Source organism: Pan paniscus, chromosome 17 (genome assembly GCF_029289425.2).
Source record: "Pan paniscus chromosome 17, NHGRI_mPanPan1-v2.0_pri, whole genome shotgun sequence".
NCBI classification, from domain to species: domain Eukaryota; kingdom Metazoa; phylum Chordata; class Mammalia; order Primates; family Hominidae; genus Pan; species Pan paniscus.
This window is the reverse complement of record NC_073266.2, coordinates 68,486,573-68,508,653: the sequence shown is the minus strand read 5'-3', so window position 1 is coordinate 68,508,653 and position 22,081 is coordinate 68,486,573. Positions and strand designations below refer to the sequence as shown.

The 22,081-nt window shown below is 42.3% G+C and overlaps 1 protein-coding gene and 1 long non-coding RNA gene across 2 annotated transcripts; one reads left to right on the top strand and one right to left on the bottom strand.

Moving 5' to 3' along the window:
- Positions 1–596: 596 nt before the first annotated feature.
- Positions 597–21,864, bottom strand: ELAC1 (elaC ribonuclease Z 1). The gene is made up of 4 exons (XM_034943723.3): positions 21,513–21,864; positions 15,071–15,235; positions 5,071–5,538; positions 597–3,014 (listed from the first exon to the last, which is right to left on the bottom strand). Exons 2-4 carry the CDS (start codon positions 15,225–15,227, stop codon positions 2,548–2,550), a joined length of 1,092 nt encoding a protein of 363 aa, XP_034799614.1. The 5' UTR covers positions 15,228–15,235; positions 21,513–21,864; the 3' UTR covers positions 597–2,547.
- On the top strand, positions 883–11,299 carry LOC117976800 (uncharacterized). Its single transcript, XR_008621900.1, has 3 exons — positions 883–994; positions 5,294–5,509; positions 10,537–11,299. It is a non-coding gene; the product is annotated as an uncharacterized LOC117976800 (long non-coding RNA).
- Positions 21,865–22,081: the final 217 nt, after the last annotated feature.

Sequence of the window (22,081 nt, the reverse complement as noted above, 5' to 3'; positions counted from 1 at the left end):
AAGTTCAGTAATGAAATGGGCTAGTTTCATTACCATGCACCACCACACCTAGCTAATCTTTGTAATTTTAGTAGAGACGGGGGTTTAGCCACGTTGCCCAGGCTGGTCTCGAACTCCTGACCTCAAGCAATCCATCCACCTTGGCCTCCCCAAGTGCTGGGATTACAGGTGTGAGCCACTGCCCCTGGCCAAGATGGAGTCTTGCTATGTCTCTACGGACTTGAACCCCTGGACTCAAGTGATCCTCTCACCTCAGCCTCCTGAGTAGGTGGCACTACAGGCACACACCACTGCACTCAGCTCTAGGTGGACATTTCTAAGGATGCGGCAGTGACTAAGACATAATAATCTCTATCCTCAGGGGCTTCATGCATTAGAGATACTCATCTGAGCCATTCTAGTCCTAGAGTCCTAGCCTCTGGCACAAGTTTAGGTACATTAGATGTCTAATTAATGCTTATTTGAATTGAATTTAGAAACCATGGCATGCTTTATGCATGATCAAAATTTGGCACTTTTTGCGGGCAGAGTCTATAGTAAGACAGACCATTCTAGAGACTGCATCAGAATGATCATATCTTAAGTAACCAGACCTATTTTGATCATTGTTTTTTGCTTTTTTTTTTTTTTTTTTTTTTTGAGAGAGGGTCTTGCTCTGTTGCTCAGGCTGGAGTGCAATAGCATGATCATGGCTTACTGCAGCCTCAACCGCCCCAGGCTCCCACCTTGGCCTCCTGAGTAGCTGGGACCACAGGCACACCACCATGCCTGGCTAAGTTTTGTATTTTTTGTAATGATGGGGTTTCACCATGTTGTGCAGGCTGGTCTGGAACTCCTGGGCTCAAGCAATCCGCCTGCCTTGGCCTCCAAATGCTGGGATTACAGGCATGAGCCACTGCCCCCAGCCAATCATCACTACTTTGGAGTCTCCACAACTAGCCAGGAGTCAAAAAATTTGGCCAGAGAAGCCCCAGAACCCAGAGGAAATTGAACAGTACGTACTACAACAGTGTTTCTAAATATGTGTACTGTAAAGCTCTCTAGGTTCCTGAGATGTTAACAGGTAGTACCTGGTGAAATAGGACTGAGAAAGGGGTTCAACAGAGCTGACAGGCCTCTGTACTGCAGGATTTCTCAACACCTTCAAGCAATGTGCTATGCTCCTTATATATGTTGTCTTGTTTAACAATCTATGACATAGGTCTTACTGTTTTTCCCATTTTTGAAATGAACAAGCTGAAGAAACTCAGAGAGTGGGTTACCTGCTCCAGACCACACAGAGGTACTACCACATATCAGAGAATGGGACTCTGGGATCAGGTCTTTCTGGCATCAAACACTGGTTTATGATCATTTGAAGCAATACTGTTTTTAGTATGTTGATGGACACTACACCACTCCTAGGAGGACAGACAGCAATAATGTGTTTCCTAAACTGATTTGACTGAGGAGCCCCTCTGAGTGAATCAGCACTCAAGGCTAGCTTTCCATGGAGCATGTTTTAAGAAACATTGTGGGGCAAATAACGTTTATTAATAGGGACACGTCAATGAAACCTCAGTTTAACAGATAAGCATTTTTTACCTCCAGGTTCATAAGCTTCACTTGATGGCTCATTTCTTTTGAATGTTATTTGGTATGACACTGCAATTCTAACACATTCACTCTTTAGGATTTGACTTACCTAGTAATTCCACTCATTATGTCACTAATTTTGGTAAACTATATTCACATCAAGAGTATAAACTAACTTGCTGTGTATCTCAATGGGCCTGCAATTTGCATTTCGGGGTGAGATGATTCTTTATTGTATATGACTGACCAAAACTTTGCAGGACAGCTAACATCCCTTATCCCTGCTGACTAAATACCAGTAGTAGTAGTACCACCACTACCACCACCGTACTCAGTCACTGTGACAAGAAAACATACCCATAATTTCAAACCTGCTTCTAGAGGAGCAGTGTCACCCCAGCTGAGAACCATGGGTTAAGACCCAAATAGAAAGTTTAATAAAATGTTAAAATAAACACCTAGCCAAACCCTGCATTCAGTATTCCAGCAAAGCTATGGTCATGCTATCATCAATCCTGCCTGTCCAATGTCTCATGACATTTCTCCCTCTTCTGTTAGTAACACAAACAGATTCAATACAAACTGCCAAAATACCATTTTTAGCCACGAGGGCTGAGTCCTGTGCTCTTTGCCAATAGCAGCAATAAAGCTGGGCAGAAGCTAAGCCCAGGACTGCATGGAATATTGGCTATCTGTGGTAGTAGCACAAAATAAGATGTATACCTGAATAGTCTATCATTTTGACAAATCTGGACTTCAAAAAGGATGCTGGGGTTTTTTTCTCTTAAAAAGATTTATTATCAAAAAGCTTGCTCCCTTTAAATACTGAGCCAATTCATCAATGCAGCTCCATTCTTTTTAGGATTATTAGGGCCCAAATAATTTCAGACTAAAACAAGAAATAAAAAAACTGGACTATAGGTTCAGTAACATATTCACAGACATGTCAGTGTGCACTCAGGAACACTGGTTTCATTTCTTGATTGGAATGCTTATCACCATAAAATCTTCTGCTAGAGTCACTTCTTGGAGATCTAACACTGATTCAGCTTGCTTTTTTAGTTCTGCAATGCCATCTGTTTCTCCTTCTCTGGCCAAGGCAACTGGTTTGTACCTCTGACTGAAGTGAGTCAGAACCAGCCTCTTTGCACGGCACAACTTTGCAAATGTTGCTGCCATCTGTGGTGTGCTGTGGCCATGCTCCTTTGCTTTGTCCATCTGGGCATCATCCAGGGTTGCTTCGTGGATCAACAGGTCTGCTTCCAAGCACAGCTTTACTCCTCCATCACCCACAACCCCAGAGCAGTCACCCAATATGCAGATTTTTCTTCCAACAATAGGCTTTTTTAAGACATCTTGGGGAGAAATTGTAACCCCATTTTCCAGAACAACAGAAATTCCATTTTTCAGCTTCCCATAGGCAGGACCTGGTGGAACACCTAATGATGAAGGCAGATAACATTACATCATAGGAATGGAATTTATGACTTTTCAAGAGTCTATTTTAACAACATTGCAAATAGCTAATGGAAAAGGCATCCATAATTGTTATAAATGTTTTACTACTTGTGGAAAACTGGATTTATACATTTTTAAAATTTCAGTGTTGATTGATATTAGCAATGCCTTAGTACTTGAAACATTTCCCATGCATACATGTCAGACAAGTTTTAGTCTCCTAAGTATCACTAGGACCTTATCGTAGTCACTGTAACATTCTTGATTCTCTGCTGTGCACAGAAACAACAGTTTTTGAGAGTGCTTTATTTAATAAGCTCACCTTTGGGTAAAATTTGAGAGTGCATTTAAATAGTGATATAGTCAGGCTGGGTGCACTGGCTCATGCCTGTAATCCTAGCATTTTGCGAGGCCAAGGCAGGTGCAGTGGTGCACACCTGTAGTCCCAGCTATATGGGAGGCCAAGGCACAAGAATTGCTTTAACCCAGGGGGCAGAAGTTGCAGTGAGCGAGCTGAGATCACACCACTGCACTCCAGCCTGGACAACAGAGTGAGACTGCCTCAAAAAAAAAAAAAAAAAAAAAAGATATAATCAACACCTAGTCAAAACAAGTACCTACAAAGTAACTTAATAAAAAAATTGTTAGCAGGATTGTTTGTATTACAAGATCAAGGAGCATTTTTTCAGGCAATTGTACATTATTAGTCTTCTTGGCAGACAGGGGCAGTTCCACATTTATCAAAGTGGGCTTAAATCTCGTATTAATTTAAAGTAAGACCTGATCATCACTATGGACAATACTTACAAACTAGTATAGTATGACCACCAATTCCAACACAGATCATGTTTAAAGTTTCCAAATATAATAGTATTTCCACAGGCTTTCAGGTAATAAAAATATCCTTGGCCTAAGTCACTTTTCCTCATTATCTAGCATTTTGTTTTAGTTGAGGAAGAGATCACATAAATAAAAAAACAAACACACACAAAATGCCACTGTGCTTTTTACAGGCACTGCCACAGCATGCCTGTGAAGGCAGTGACACTGGAGATATAATGTACCTGGACTCTACCTCGCAAGAGGTGCTGAAAAGATCCCCTCATGCATGCTGGCTTAGCGCTTAGCATGGAGGAGGTGTGAAGCCTTAGATGGGCCCCAAGCCCACCTCTGTATGCTTGCTTTCAACTACGATGAACCCTGATATCTAAAACTGGTTGAGGCACAGGGTTTTGAATACCAAATTAATTTAATCAAGGTTAAATTAGTAAGCAAAGTAGATACAGAAGTAAACTCTGAAAGCACATGGTTGCAGTTGTAAGGTTAGGAACGATGGCAAAAATTCTCAGACCGAAGATGTCATCAAAAACACGTATCAAAGGGGAGACATGAAAAAATAAAGCCTGGACCTAAAACCACCACCACTACCACCCAAATCACCTTGCCAACCAAGATAGTATAAGGTGAAGACAGACTAAGAATGTGGATCCAGGGAGATGAAGACAGGATTCAAATGTATACTTGGCTTTTGCTCTAAATAGCATTTTTTGGCCCCATGGATTTTCCTTAATAAGCAAACTTTGGGCAAAGGGACTAAGTGGAGAAAGTGTCAGTTTTAGGCCTGGGATAGAGGAGTGGAAGCTTACTATGACACTTTTTTTTTTTTTTGAGACAGAGTTTCGCTTTGTCACCCAAGCTGGAGTATAGTAACACTATCTTGGCTTACTGCAGCCTTGACCTCCCAGGTTCAAGTGATCCTCCTGCCTCAGCCCCCCAAGTAGCTGGGACTACAGGCACATGCCACCACACCCAGTTACTTTTTGTATTTTTAGTAGAGATGGGGTTTCGCCATGTTGCCCAGGCTGGTCTTGAACTCCCGAACTCAAGTGATCCTCCCACCTCGGCCTCCCAAAGTGCTAGGATTACAGGCGTGAGCCACCACTCCTGGCCTTACTATGACACTTCTTATAGCTTCAGTCAACAGGAGCCCTATTGATGAGAAGGGGGGAAAAAACAAAAAACAAAAAAAACACTTACCAAGGTCTTTAAGTTTCTGTGCATTGAGTTTACCTGGGCGTTTCTTTTCCACGACTGAAAACCCAAATGAGGGAATTCTGTGAAAGAGGCGAAATGCTTTTACAACAAATTGTTCATCATCAAACAGAAGGTATGAGTTTTCTTCTGAGTCTAACAGGATAGTTCTTCCTTGTTCCTCTTTGGGAGGACTGTCTGCTCTATTCACATGCGCAAATTCTTTTAGTTCTTCTGCAGGACATTGATCCGCTGTAGGAACCAGTTCATGAACCACATAATGGAAGACCAGCTCCGTGTGAGAGAGTTCCATGGTTCGCCAGATAAAGTCCCGAAGCCCTACAGGGCCATAGATTTCAATAGGCTGTTTGGACACCATGGAGCCACTCTGCAGGCTGATTGTGCAGAGGAGCCCAGGAAGGCCAAAGAAATGGTCTCCATGAAGGTGTGTGATGAAGATCTTGGTAATTCTCCCTTTTGATTGAGATAGAGAAATACGTTTGGAAATTTTTCATTAACTAAAAACCCATACAAAGCTATTTGAAACAAGCCTAACAATTTACATTAAAAATAATAAATTGAATTTAAAAGTTCTACTTATCATCATAAACTTATTCATTTACATTTTGCTACATGATTCCAAAAACAAGAAGACAGGCTTTATTTCACCAGGTGGTTTTTTGTTTGTTTGTTTGTTTTTAATAGTTTTTTTTTTAAAGAGACAGGTCTTGCTCTGTCATCCAGGCTGGAGTGCAGTAGTGTGATCATAGCTCACTGCAGCCTTGACCTCCTGGACTCAAGTGATCCTACTGCCTCAGCCTCCCAAGTAGCTAGGACTACAGACCCTACCACTATGCCTGGTTTTTGTTTTTTTTTTTTTTTAATTTTGTAGAAATGAGGTCTTGCTATGTTGCCCAGGCTGGTCTCAAACTCCTGGCCTTAAGCAATTATCCCACCTTGGCCTCCCAAAGTGCTGGGATTACGGTGCCTAGCCCCACTAGATGGTTTCAATAAGATATAACATTTTTCATAAGACATCTTCATATTACATAGTTTTAGAGCTTTCAGAGTATTTTCATACATTTTCTGTCACATAAAAAAACAAGTAGGCCAGGCGCGGTGGCTCAACGCCTGTAATCCCAGCACTTTGGGAGACCGAGGCAGGAGGATCACCTGAGGTCGGGAGTTCGAGACCAGCCTGACCAACATAGAGAAACCCTATCTCTTCTAAACAAAAATACAAAATTAGCCAGTCGTGGTGGCGCATGCCTGTAATCCCAGCTACTCAGGAGGCTGAGGCAGCAGAATTACTTGAACCCAGGAGGCGGAGGTTGCGTGAGTCAAGACTGTGCCATTGCACTCCAGCCTGGGCAACAAGAGTGAAACTGTCTCAAAAAAAAAAAAAAAAAACCAAGTAAAATATACAAGTGTACCAAAATAATTCACTTAACTATTAAATAGATAGGCCTCAAGTATTAAAAGCATCTAGCAATTACATTGCCCCCTACTGCTCCCTCTGAGAAAAGCAAACATATATTCCAGGAAAACAAAATGTTCCACTGGCTCCAACTGACTGGACCAGTGCCTGAACCCAAAATTGCCTTTTAAGGACTCCCTATACTGGACAGCAATTAACCAATCAAGTCACGGCCTGCTTGTCTGGGTGAGGTGGAAGAAGATGGAGAAAAAGGAAGAAGGGTGAGGAAGGGAGGGGAAAAGGAGGAGGGAGAAGGGAGGTAGGAGAGGGAAAAAGATGAAGAACTGAGAAGAAAGGTGGGCAACAGATGGCAGAATGCAGGAAGGCCGATCCCCTAAGCTATTATGTAAGGGTACTTGGGTCCATTCTTCCTTTCAGTCTGAACTAACACAACAGCTTTTTCAGTGCATATTGGCTTAGGTTATAACTTGGTTTAGCCAATGGTAAACTGAATTTATTGCTGGAATATGGCAGGATGCCACATCAGCATTTTCTGAGACACACCACATGACATTTCAAAAGTAACAACAAAAATTAACACATTTCTAGTGCAAAAGAGGCTTCTGGTCCTTTGCTCAAGGCCCACCTATTTTAAACATTTGATGCTATAAAAGTACAGAAACAGTTTATTGATACCATAAAAGAACAGGAATAGTTTACTGTAATGTGATTTGTTCTATAACATCAAGTGTTCTCCAAGCAAGTCTTCCCAGAATTACTACATCCAAGCCCAGCCAGCAACAGAGAACAACAGATTGGCACAGGCTGATTGTGGACTTTGCGAATCCCCAGGAGGCACTCTAGAAGTTTCCTCGATATGCTCCTTTTTGCTGTTTTTTTACTGCCTGAATTCCTCATTTCCCCCGTCTCCCTGTCCGGGTTGCCAAGCCACCTCCATGTGTGACCTGAGGACTCTGCAGACAAAAAAACTACAGCAATAGGGCCAGGTGCAATGGCTCATGCCTGTAATCACAACACTTTGGGAGGCTGAGGTGGACGGATCACCTGAGGTCGGGAGTTTGAGACCAGTCTGATCAACTTGGAGAAACCCTGTCTCTACTAAAAATACAAAATTAGCTGGGTGTGATGGCACATGCCTGTAATCCCAGCTACTCAGGTGGCTGAGGCAGGAGAATCGCCTGAACCCAGGAGGTGGAGGTTGTGGTGAGCCGAGATCACGCCATTGCACTCCAGCCTGGGCAACAAGAGTGAAACTCCATCTCAAAAAAAAAAAAAAAGAACTATAGCAGTCACTGAGTCCAGATCCCCCAGTGGCCTAAAAACTACCAATATCTGACTTTCTGGGCCCTTTCCCTATCCACTCTAAAACAAAGCCAAACTGAACACCAAAACAACCTGTGAACTCGAAGTGAGGCAAATTAAGTGAAAAACTGCTTCCTACAGTTATCACAGTTTCAAGGAGACAAATACTTCATTTTTCAAGAAACCTGATTTCAAAGGGAGAAGGAATGGCAACCACAATTATCAAAGGTATGAGGAAGCTTTCAAATGAAGACACAAAAATGCCTGAGTTCCCTTTCCCTTGGGAACAAGGAAGTTATGGGGGAATATGTCATCCACAGAGGAGTGGAATATTGAGCATTCTCTAAAAATGAAGACAGAGGTATATTGACTGGATTTGGAAAAGCTGCAATATATTGTTTGTATACATTGCTCAGTTGAAAAAAAAAAGCAGGTTATGCCAAGAGCAGTATAATTCTATGTATGCAGAACTATACACACACACACACTCCCATACTATCACCATATCTATGTACATAGAAAATTCACCTATGAGGGGAGACTTGGACTTTTCTTATTTACACTTTTCTGTTTTGTTTGAATTTTTACAATAAGCATTTATACTTTTTATATCATTTAAAAAATCATGCTCTTATAATACTTTTAATAATCATTTCATGTGTACACATAAGTATAGGGTGTAGAATAATATACATGGAAGACTTGGAAGAGTAGGAGGGTGGCGGGGGGTGGGGGGGTGTGGTGAGGGATAATTAGTTACCTGATGGGTACAATGTACATTATTTGGTCATGAGTACATTAAATCCCAGACTTCACCACTATGTAATATATCCATTATCCCTAGAGGTAGTACAAGCTCAAAGGGTTTCAATGAATCAAATAATGATAGGTCCATAATAGGTTATGGAGAGAAATTAGTATGTACTGAGGGTGCTGCATTCCAGTTTGAGACTAGGGGCATCTGAAGTACTAGAGAGTCACAGGTAATGCTCTAGGATTACTATCTCACCTTCCTCTCTACGGCCAGAAATTTTTCTTTTTTTTTTTTTTTCGAGATGGAGTCTCACTCTGTTACCCAGGCTAGAGTGCAGTGGCACTATCTCGGCTCACCACAACCTCCGCCTCCTGGGTTCAAGCGATTCTCCTGCCTCAGCCTCCCAAGTAGCTGGGTTTACAGGCACCCGCCACCATGCCCAGCTAATTTTTGTATTTTCAGTAGAGATGGGGTTTCACCATGTTGGCCAGGCTGGTCTCAAACTCCTGACCTCGTGATCCACCTGCCTCGGCCTCCCAAAGTGCTGGGATTACAGGCATGAGCCACCATGCCCAGCCTCAGAAATTTTTTTTCTAAGCGTATAGAAATGTAGTAAACTAAACGTTCCTTTGGGCTTTTGGGGTTGTGTTTTTTTTGTTTTCTTTTGTTTTGTTTTGGGTTTTTTTGGCCAAGATTAGATTTATCAATTGTATGTATGAATGCATGCATTTATGTTTATTTATTTATTTGTTGAGACAGGGTCTTGCTCTGTCACCAGGCTGGAGTGCAGTGGCTCAATCATGGCTCACTGCAGCTTTGACCTCCTGGGCTCAAAGGATCCTCCTGCCTCAGCCTCCCACTGGGACCACATCTGGCTTTTTTATTTCTTGTAAAGATGGAGTCTCTTTATGTTGCCCAGCTTGGTCTCAAACTCCTGGCCTCAAGTGATCTTCCTGCCTTGACCTCCCAAAATGCTGGGATTACATGCATGAGCCACTGTGCCCAACTCCAACTGTTTATTTAAATCCTATATAGACTGGGCACAGTGGCTCACACCTGAATCCTAGCACTTTGGGAGGACAAGGCGGGTGGATTGCCTGAGCTCAGGAGTTTGACATCAGCCTGGGCAACATGGCAAAACCCCATCTCTATTAAAAATACAAAAAAAAAATTAGCCAGGTGTCATGGTACGTGCCTGTAATCTCAGCTACTCAGGAGGCTGAGGCATAAGAATCACTTCAACCTGGGAGGCAGAGGTTGTAATGAGCCGAGATCACACCACTGCACTCCAGCCTGAGCTACAGAGCAAGACTCTGTCTCAAAAAAAAACAAAAAACAGAAAATCATATATAAAGGAACTGTAAAATATACTTGTGGTGGATACTTTAGGTGATCCCTGTGGCCCCTACCTCCTGGTGTTCACGTCCTACAATCCCCTCTCCTTGAGTGTGGCCGGAACTTGTGACTTGCTTCTAACCAGCAGAATATGGCACAAGAATGCAATGCGATTACGTTATGGGACATAAGACTCCATCTTGCTAGCAGACTTACTCTAGAGTCTCCTTCTCCCATGCTGGCTATGAAGAAGCAAGCTACCATGAAGCAGAAACCTACAATGCAGAGAACTCAAGGAGCTCAGGGTGGACTGTCCTACCACTGTAAGGGTTCTGCCAACAACCTGAAAGAGCTGAGAAGCAGAATCTTCCCCAGTTGGGCCTCTGATGAAATTGTAACCCCAGCCAACACCTAGATTGCAGCCTAGTGAGACCCTGAAGCAGAAAACCTAGCTAAACCAGGCCCGAACTCCCTAACCTACAGTAACTAGGAGATAATAAATGCAAATAAGCCACTAAATTTATAATCTGTTATGCATTATTAGATAGTATCAGATAACTAACACAAGTATTAAATAAAAAGATGTATCCCCACAGCCAAACCTCTGGTACTCACACTTAACAATTTCTTGTTTCTATTTCAGTACACCTTGCCACCTCAACTCCTACTGTCTAAAATGTTAACTATCAAGTCTCTACTCTGGCCTGTGCCTGTCCAGAGGGCTCTCATGAAGGTTCTCATGAAAGGAATCTCTGTACGATCCAAGAAAAGCAAAGAATAGCACCTGAATTATCTCAAAGTTTCAACACAAGACAGTATATAATTACAGTTCAATTTTACCTACCTGAAGGCCATATGTCCCAAACAATATGCATTAGCTCCTTCCTCCAACAACTCTTTTCCTGACTTCTTCTCTAGGTCCAGGACATCACCATCAGTAACTTGTATTAATTCTTCACTTCCTCACACACTAGACATTCAGTGACCATCTCCTCTTGTTTCTACAAGTATCTCTTAAATTGAATCTCTCATCTCCATCTCTATACTTCAATATCCTCATTCTCTCTCTCTCACACACACACACACATATACACAGTGATGATATGGTTTGTGTCCCCACCCAAATCTCATCTTGAACTGTAGCTCCCATAATCCCTACATCATGGGAAGGACCCGGTGGGAAGTAATTGAATCATGGGAGCAGGTTTTCTCATGCTGTTCTCATGACAGTGAATAAGTCTCACGAGGTCTGATGGTTTGATAAAGGGGAGTTCCCCTGCACATGCTCTCTTGCCTGCCACCATGTAAGACATACCTTTGCCTTTGCCTTCCACCATGATTGTGGGGCCTCCCCAGCCTTGCGGAACTGCGATTAGTTCATTAAACCTCTTTTTTTTTAAAATAAATTACTCAGTCTTGGGTATTTCTTCATAGCAGTATGAAAATGGCCTGATACAGTAAATTGGTACTGGTAGAGTGGGATAATGCTATAAAGATACCTGAAAATGTGGAAATGACTTTGGAACTAGGTAGCAGGCAGAGGCTGGAACAGTTTGGAGGGCTCAAAAGGAGACAGGAAAATATGGGAAGGTTTAGAATTTCCTAGAGACTTGGAGGGCTCAGAAGACAGGAAGACATGGGAAAGTTTGGAATTTCCTGTTGAATGGTTTTGACCAAAAAGCCCAGGCTGAGGTAGTCTCAGATGGAGATGAGGAACTTATTGGGAACTGAAGCAAAGGGATTCTTGCTATGCTTTAGCAAAGAGACTGGCAGCATTGTGCCCCTGGCCTAGAGATCTGTGGAACTTTGAACTTGAGAGAGATGCTTTAGGGTATCTGGCAGAAGAAATTTCTAGGCAGCAAAGCATTCAAGAAGTAACTTGGGTGCTCTTAAAAGCATTCACTTTTATGTATTCACAAAGATATGGTTTGGAATTGGAACTTATGTTTAAAGGGAACCAGAGCATAAAAGTTCAGAAAATTTGCATCCTGATGATGTAACAGAAAAGAAAATCCTATTTTCTGAGCAGAAATTCAAGCTGGCTGCAGAAATTTATGTAAGTAATGAGGAGCCAAATGTTAGTCACCAAGACAATGGGGAAAATGTTGCCAGAGCATGTCAGAGGTCTTCACAGCAGCCCCTCCCATCACGTGCCCAGAGGCCTAGGAGGGAAAAATGGTTTCCTGGCCTGGGCCCAGGGCCTTGCTGCTTCGTGCAGTCTTGGGACTTGGTGCCCTGCATCCCAGTGTGGCTTAAAGGGGCCAAGGTACAGCTCAGGCGGTTACTTCAGAGACTGCAAGCCCCAAGCCTTAGCAGCTTAGATGTGGTGTTGGGCCTGTGGGTGCACAGAAGTCAAGAATTGAGGTTTGGGAACCTCCGCCTAGATTTCAGAGGATGTATGGAAACATCTGGATGTCCAGGCAGAAATCTTCTGCAGGGGTGGAGCCCTCACAAAGAACCTCTACTGGGGCAGTGTGGAAGGGAAATATGGGGTGTGAGCCCCCACACATAGCCACTGGGACACTGCTTAGTAGAGTTGTGAGAAGAGAGCTACTGTCCTCCAGAACCCATAATGGCAGCTCTATTGACAGCTTACACTGTGTGCATGGAAAAGCTGCAGACACTCAACACCAACCCATGAAAACAGCCAGGAAGTGGGCTATACCCTGTAAAGCCACAGGAGTAGAGCTGCCCAAGACAATGGGAACCCACCTCTTGCATCAGCATGCCCTGGATGTGAGACATGGAGTCAAAGGAGATCATTTCGGAGCTTTAAGATTTGACTGTCCTATTGGATTTTGGACTTGCGTGGGGCCTATAGCCCCTTTGTTTTGGCCAATTTCTCTCATTTGGAATGGGTATATTTACCCAATGCCTGTACCCCCATTGTATCTAAGAAGTAACTAACTTGCTTTTGATTTTACAGGTTCATAGGTAGAAGGGACTAGCCTTGTTTCAGATGAGACTTTGGACTGTGGGCTTTTAAATTAATGCTAAAATGAGTTAAGACTTTGGGGGACTATTGGGAAGGCATGATTGGTTTTGAAATGTGAGGACATAAGGTTCTGGAGGAGTCAGGGGTGGAATGATATGGTTTAGCTATGTCCCACCCAAATCTCATCTTGAATTGTAGCTCCCATTATCCCCACATGTCATGGGAGGGACCCAGTGGGAAGTAATTGAATCATGGGGGGCAGGTTCTCTCATGCTGTTCTCACGACAGTGAATAAGTCTCATGAGATCTGACGGGTTGATAAAGGGCGGTTCCCCTGCATATGCTTTCTTGCCTGCCACCATGTAAGACATGCCTTTGCTCTGCCTTTGCCTTCCACCATGATTGTGAGGCCTCCCCAGCCATGTGAACTGCGAGTCCATTAAACCTCTTTTTTGTTGTTGTTGTTGTTGTAATAAATTACCCAGTCTTGGGTATTTCTTCATAGCAGTATGAAAATGAACTGATACAAGTGAACTGCAATTGCCTTGGAACTGGTCTCCCTGATGCTATTCTCTCTCTCCCAATACATGTGCCATCAGAAAACTCTGTCCTAAAACGCAAACGAGATTGCATTATTCCCCCTTAAAAACATGAATGGTTCCTTTTTCCCAGTAGAACAATAAAGTCTAAATATCTTACTATGCTACAGAGGACTTCACAGTCAGCCCTCACCTTTTCAGCATTCTTAGTTCCATCTAGCCTAGCCAAGTACTCAATGCTCCCCAACATGCCAGTTCTTTCCTGGAAACTTCCTTACTTGTTGCTCACTTTGTTGTCTGTTCCCTCAATGTCCATCTCTACCTCTCTCTCAGAAAAACTTCTATGAATCTCTTGGATCCTAGCTCAACTGTTAACAATCTCTGGGATGCCTTCTATTAATGAATGGTCAGTTACTTCCCCCTCCTTTGTGCTCCAAAGTACTTAGAAAATACTTCCATTATTCTACTTATCACATTACATGATTGATTACTGTCCGTTTGCATGTCAGTTTCCATCACTGGACCAAGAGATCCCTGAACACTAGAAGTATCTTTCCTTTAGTCACCAAGTGCCAGGTACTGTGAAGAGTTGTAGGAATAATGACTTCAATACTATTTATCAAGACCTAATAAGTGAGAGGCACTGTGCTAAGTTGCTAAACGTCTTATCCATTCACTAAAGTAAGTTCCATGATCATTTATATACTTAGTAGATGCCTAGTTGAACAGATATAACTAGGCATCTACTAGGTATATAAATGATCATGGAACGTACTTTACAGTATAGGGAGATAAAGAACACAGAAACAAACTAAATAACATAATTTCAGATACTGATGATGCTAAGAAGTCAATAAAAATAGGACAAAGTAAAGGAATGACTGGGGTGAGAGAGGAACTACTTAATCCAGGAGGATTTGGGAAAGCCTCTGAGAAGATGGCATCTGAGCTAAGATTTAACTGAGAAAGAGGCAATCACACAGAGAATAAATGATTACATGTAATTCTCATAACACCCTTTCTAAGTAGACTTTTTATCCCCATTTTCAAGATCGGGAAAGTAAAGTTGAAGTTTGCTGATATGCTAAGGTCACAGGCCCAAGACACAGCCAGGACTAGAATCCAGGTCTGCCTGACTCTGAGCTGAAGCTTTTCACCATTGGACTGGCTATCTCCCAGGTGCTGGCCTCTGCTCACTCCATTCCCCCTGATTGAAATGCCCTTCTTCTCCTCAGCCCTGAAATTCCTCCTCCTCCTTTGACAAACCACAGGTCAACTTCTCTGAGAAGTTTACCCTGATAACCCCAAGAGGAAAACAGCATCTCCCTCCTCCAAACATTTCCTACCCTTTGCATCCTCTCATGAAAACTATCTCCTGGTGGAGGTAAGTATGTACACTGCTTCCTTGCTAAGGCAGTGTTCATCTAATATGCCTGGTGTATCCCATGACATTTCCCAAACCTCAAGCCTACATGAATCCTTGCTTTCAGCATCTACAGGATAAATGAAAAGCAAGTAAATAAGTAAATGAAGTTCAGTGGACGTGGCCAGATGCCTGCAGGCCTTCCAAGTCTCACCAGGGTCTAGCATTGAAGTGGGATGCAACCATCAGGGCTGTTTCTAAACAAAATGTCCAAGGAGAGCCAAGAAAATGAAGCAGAACAACAAAAAAATCTTAATGAGATAGCTGAAGGCACACTAACCTGCTTTAAGTTGGCTTTTCATAAGCTGTGTCTGTGTTCCCTCCCCACAGTCAAAGAGCCAGCACTCGCCTTCACACCGAAGGACCACAGCAGAGGCACCCCGGGTTGGAGATGGGTATGCTGCACCCGTCCCCAGAAATGTCACATCCATAGACATCTTCCACCCTGCAACAGAAAGATCATCTGGGGATTATTTCATATCACTGTACCAAAAACATATTCCTGTAATATTTATCTCTATTATTACTTTTTGGTTATTTAGAACAGTCTGGATTCTTGGTCTCTCATAGTATTCCACACATATCCACAGTAAGGTTTTAATAACTTGGCTAAAACTACAAGTTAACAAATCTTGTATAATTGTTCACACACCCAAACAAACAAAAATAACCAAACCCAGGCAATTAAAAACTGTAGCTGAATTCTAACTATATGATGTTCTCAAAAAGGCAAAACTATGGAGACAGTAAAAATCGTGCTTGCTAGTGATACAGGGTGAGAGAAGGAAGAATGAACAGGCAGAGCACAGGGGATGTTTAAGGCAGTGAAACGATTCTGTATGATACAGTAAGACAGACATATGTCATTATACATTGGTCAACTGTACACAGAATAAACACCACTAGAGTGAATGAGCTCTAATGTAAACTTTAGTTGACAGTGTATCTGTATCAATATTGGCTCAACAACTGTAACACATGTAGCACATTTTTCATTTTTTTTAATGAGCCCTTAAGCTTCTGAACATATACCGCATTAATGCAAGATGTTAATAAGGGGAAACTGAGGGGTGAGGGATAAGACAGTATATGGGAACACTCTGTACTTTCTACTTACTAATTTTTTTTAAAAAAATCCTTCTAATAAACACTAAACAACAACAACTCTAGTTGAGATACAGGGCAAGAGATGGTATTTAATGATACTCACCATATGGTGTCTCTGATGCCCATAATGATCAGCCCTTTCCCTTTCTCTGAACAATCATAACAGTAATGCTCTATTATGCTCTATAGTCATGCTGATATTTCACAATAATGCTGAACAAATGTCTCACTCCCTACATGACATGGTCCATGACTCACAAGGACTTGGGACTCTGCTATTTTAAGTGATCAGCAACAACCTGTTGAATGTGCAGGTTTATTCCAACTCCTGGCACTATTCCTTTCACTATTTCTAGGTACATCTGACATCACTGATATACTTCTGAGATGGAAGATATGTATCAAACAGAATATATTAGAATGAACTGAAATTTATACATAACTGATTATAGATTATCCACATTGATGGCAGGGAAGAAAACAAATAAGCTTAAGAAAAACTACTGTAAGAGAATTTGACTGACAGCTAGATATAAAATATACAAAAACTTCAGTAACTCTTCTCAGTCTTAGCAATAACAAGATAAAAACAGAAATGGGGGGAAAACCCATTCTAAGAGCAAAAACAAAATTACCAGAAATAAAGTTAGCAGGAAAGGAACAGCACCCAAAAGATTCACACGAATAAAAGATACACATTATGTCCCTGATAGGATGACTTGATATCACAGAGATGTTCATCCTTCCTAAGCTAATGTAGATGTATTTGGTGGAAATTCTATCAGACTTCCAGTGGGATTTATTTTGGAACAGAAACAATCCAAAAATCATATGGAAGGAAAAATAAATGTCTGAGAAGGGACGAGAAAATTCCAAAAAGCAGTGAGTGGTGACCTGCTTTTCTAGGTATTAACATTTACTACAGCAATCTGACATAATTAAAACAGAATAGGCCGGGCACGGTGGCTCATGCCTGTTATCCCAGCACTTTGGGAGGCTGAGGAGGGTGGATCACCTAAGGTCAGGAGTTTGAGAGCAGCCTGGCCAAGATGGTGAAACCCTGTCTCTACTAAAAATACAAAAATTAGTCGTGCATGCTGGCGCACACCTGTAGTCCCAGCTACTTCAGGAGGCTGAGGCAGCAGAATTGCTTGAACCTGGGAGGCGGCAGTCATAGTGAGCCAAGATTGCACAATTGCACTCCAGCCTGGGTGACAGAGTAAGACTCTGTCTCAACAAATACATACATACATACATACATACATACATACATACATACATACAAACAATAATATTGGCACAAAAATAGAGGTAAAAGGGAAGGGAAAGTTCAGAAATAAACCAGCTACCTATCGGAATCAATACAGTATATAACAAAGGTGTAAAAAGTGTGGTTTCTTTAATGAATGGCACTGACATAATTGGCTATTCTAGCAGAGAAAAAAGCAAAGAAAGATGCTCACTTTGCATTGTATATAAAAATACACTTCACGTAGTTAAGAAATTTAAATGTAAAAAATCCAATAACGTGTTCAAAAAAATTAGGAGAATGTTTATACATTTAACTGTGGAGATGGGAAGCCCTTATTGGCAAGACATAAAATCCAGAAATTTTAAAAACAGACATTTTCACTAAATAAAATCTTTTATATATATTGAGACTCATAAAGTCAAAGGACAAGAAAAAAAAACCTGAAAAAAAAAAGTTTGGACCCCCTTATGACAGGGGGTTAATGCTCCTAAAAAAAAAAAAGTTTATGCAAATGCATTCAAAATACAAAAATACTTGTGCAACAGAAAAACAGACAAAGGATATATATATATACACACACATATATATACATATATACACGTATATATATACATAAATATGTATATATATGAATCACAGAAGAAATCCAAATGGCCTATAAGCATGAAAAGGGTTCAAACAACTATCGTGTATCTATTTAAAAAATTTAAATTAATAAATAAAAGATAAGGGTTCAGTCTCCAGGTAGTTAGTGGAATGCAAAATAAAGAACAAAGAGGCTGGGTATGGTAGCTCATGCCTTCAATCCCAGCATTTTGGGAGGCTGGGGTGGGAGGATCACTTGAGCCCAGGAGTTTGAGACCAGCCTTGGCAACATAGTGAGACACTGTCTCTACAAAAAAATTAAAAAACAAAAATCAGCTGGACATGGAGGCATGTGCTTATAGTCCCAGCTTTTCAGGAGGCCAAGGCAGGAGGATCATTGGAACCTGGAAGGTTAAGGCTGCAGTGAGCTGTGATTTCACTGCTGCACTCCAGCCTGCGTGACAGAACAAGACCCACTCTCACAACAAACAAAAAGAGAGACCATTTACCACACATCAGCTGGCAGGCAAATATCAATAGAGCAATGCTAGTCAGTGCTAACCAGGATGACGGTAAATGGCTACTGTCACAAACTAATGGTGACGAAGTTATGAATTGCGATTAGGCTTTCGGAGAATAATTTGGAATATATATTACCAGTAATAATGATGCTGTTGATAATTATATGCTTTCACCCAGTAATCCCATTTTTGGTAATCTACCCAAATAATAAAGAGCTATGTAAAATGACGTGTATTGTGTTGCTCTCAAGATGGCTAAAATATGAAAGCAATCTAAAAATGTCAATAGGAAAATGGCTGAATATTTTATTGTACATTTGTGCTATTATTTAGTCTATCAACTATTTATTCTGCAGCTAATAGAGTCTTCTGTAACTACTGTTGTGGAGGGATGACAAGGAGAAAAGTTACAGATGGCTATGGTATGATCTCGCTTTTATAACAATACCCCAAACCCCTCCATTTATGTAAGACAGAGAAAGTCTGATGTGGGAGAGGATACACACCATCCTGTTAATATGGGTTATCTCAGGGGTAATTAAAGTGATGGGGTGGGGGCTGTGCGGGGGGTTAACTTTTCTTTTAAATTTATTGCATTATGTTTCAATGAATGGCATTTTATTTATTTTTTTTAATTTATATTTACTTAATGCTGATGATTTTTTTTTTTTTTTTGGAAATGTGTCATATGGCCAAACATGCTTCTCTAACTACACACTACCTAGTCTTCCCTTCCATTTTGGGAAACAGCCCCTCCCCATATTTCCTGCCCCCAACCCTCATACATAAGGTGGTGCATCTCTACCTTAAGCACAGCGTTGAGGTTATTGCTAACATCCCTTTCGTGTGTTACTCTACATTATCACCTCCAAGATCAAGTCTTCCTCTGATAAGAAAGGAGCTTTATTTGCAGAGGCTTCCTTATTGATTTGCAAGATAGGTAAGAATAAACAGAATGCAGAAAGTTAACATTTGTAAAGGCAAATTAACTGCAGAAGGAATAATAGAATATAATCACTTTGTCATCCCTAACAAATAATGGATTTAGATCAGTAGTACATAACCCCGGGGGCATATTAGAATCACCTGGAGAGCTTTTAAAACATATCAGTGAAGGTCAGGTATGGTGGCTCCTGCTTGTAAACTCAGCACTTTGGCAGGCTGAGGTGGCAGGATGGCTTGAGGCCAGGAATTCAAGAGCAGCCTGGGGAACGTGGCAAGACTCTGTCTCTATAAAAAAATTAGCCAGGCATGGTGGCATACACCTGTAGTCCCAAACAAAACAAAAAACCCTATCAATAATTGGGCTCCATCCCAGAACATTGAGATAGGAAATTCTGCAAGTGAGACATGTTTTAGTATTAAAAAATAAATAAATAAAATAAAAAGCCTTCTCCTGTGATCCTAACATGGAGTCCGATTTGAGAATCACTTAGTGAAAGGCTAACAGAGAACTGCAATGTATGGATCAGGTTGACCTAAACTCACTACTCAACTAATCAATCTTTTTAAAAAAAGTTTTATTCTGAAAAACTTCAGACACATACAGAAGTAGAGATTAGCCTAATGCAATGCCATACACCCATCATTGAACTTCAACAACTGTTAACTCATAGGCAATCATGTTTCATCTATACACACCACCCCCATTACTCCAAGAATACACTTGATAAGACAAACGGTGTGCTGTCTGATGGGAGTACACCATTAGGCAGCACGCATTGTCTAGCTGTCTCTCTTTCTGACGTTAACAGCCGCTAGTGATCATTGCCAGGATCCATTATTTCATTAGGGGTTGCCAAAAGGTGATATTCTCTCATTTCTTTTGCATGTATTTGCTGGCATTCCCTGGTCAATTGTTACCCTACGGTGCTACTTGTACATAAAAGGTCCACAAAGAGAGGCAAGATGCTATCTAACTCCTGGTGTGATACAATGTGAAAAACACAGTAATCCCCCATTAAGTTCTCTTGCCAAAAAATCGAACCTGACCTGAACAAGTCTGCAGGTCTAAATACCTGCTTATTAAAGGATACCAGAGATGGAAAAAGCAAAATCCTGGTTGTAGAAAACGTGAACCGTACAAATGACTTGTTCAAGTAAAATACAGGGAACAAAATAAAGAGCAAAAGATTAAGAGAGATCTAAGAGACATCAACCAAATATAACGTGTGTAGATTGTTTGGATACTGATTTGGACAAACTGGGTAAGAGGAGAGAGACAACTAGGAAAATGTAAATGCTGACTGGATAGTAGAGGGTAAAATGAAGTGCTAAGTACACTGATAATGGCTTTATGTTTTAAAAAGGTGTTATTGTGTTTTATAAACATGAACAAGGTAACAGATGGAATGGTACATTTCAGATTTGCTTTAAAATACTACATTGGGGGAGAGGGTAACAGATGAAACAGAATTGATCATGAATTGGGAGTTCAGTATACTATTCAATTTTCATATATGACTTGAAGGTTTCCATAATAATTTTAAAACAAATATAATGAAAACCCTCCAAATAGGTCGGGAAGTAATCAGAAATTATTTAATCAATGCTGCATGTTTTGGGACATGCACCATTCTAGGCACTAGGAATTAAATGCGAGCAAACCAGATTAGGTCCCTGTCTTCTTGGAAAAAAAAACAAAACAAAAACCCAGCTGCTTGCTTTCTCAAGACTGTGATCCACGTTCGGCGAAGTGCATATTCCAGTCGTGATCACAGTACTGTCATTTCACTCTGGGCCCGTGGATCTCGGTCCTGGCCGCAGATCACAATTCCCCGGTGATGATGGGGCATCAGCATTTGGAGGCTTCCCAAGCGATTCTACTGGTTGCCGGGTTGAGAACCCGCGCTCCTTCGTTTTCAGGCAGGCAGTGTCAACCCTGCAATCACCCTGTGGTGTGCCTAGGGCAGATATCGCTGTCCTCCATCTTAGAGCTGAAAGAACCGAGGCCGGGCGGCAGAGAGTAAGAGGCCAAGGCACAGGCAGGGCCAGAGGCCAGATTTCCGGCCTCTAGAGAGCCCAGGCTCCCCCACGAGACCGTGTTGGCCTCGAAAAAGGCTGGGTGGGCGGCGGCGCCGGGCGGCCGAGGCTCCGGCCCGCCGAGACTCCGGCCCGGGGCGGTGAACGAGGCGCGTCCTCGCTCCCGGGCGCTCCCCAGGCTTAGGTCCCCAGCGCCGGGCCGTGCCTGGTCGAGCCGGCGAGTCCCGAGGAAGCGCGCGCGCCCGCCCCCCTCTGGTATGCCCTACCGCACTCACCCTCTCCCCGAGGCCCGCGCCAGGAGCCGAGGGAGGCGCAGGCCCTCACCCTGGCCCAGCTGTCCGCGGGGCTACAATGCGCCCGGGCGGAAGTGCGCCGCCGGCCGGGTCCCGCGCGGCCGCTCTAGGATGTGAGGGAGGTCCGCGCTCGGTGGCGCCCGCGCGGGACCTGGCTCTGGGCGCGCTTCCGGGCTCCCCCCGGGCCGCGAGGGCAGTGATTGAGTTTCCCTCTTTCCCAGGTCGCTGTGTGTCAGGTGATGGCTATCGCCCTGAGGACCAGAGCGGGATAAACCAAAAGGGAAAAAGTTACTCTTCTTTTGTTTTCCGTGTAATATTTTCCACATAAGAGTGTTCGTCCTGATGTTTTGCTCATACATATGTGTCATTTTTGGTCTTTGGTTGGGATGAATCTTTACTGTCTTTCATCCACTAAGATCCTTTGCCTGACCATGCACCTTCATAACGCCCCGTCCATATTCCATTTTCCTACTCTAGGTTGGAATATTTGCTTAACATCTGAAGCTGATTGTGCCGTACTCACTCCAAGCCTTGGTGTTCTCTTAGGTAGC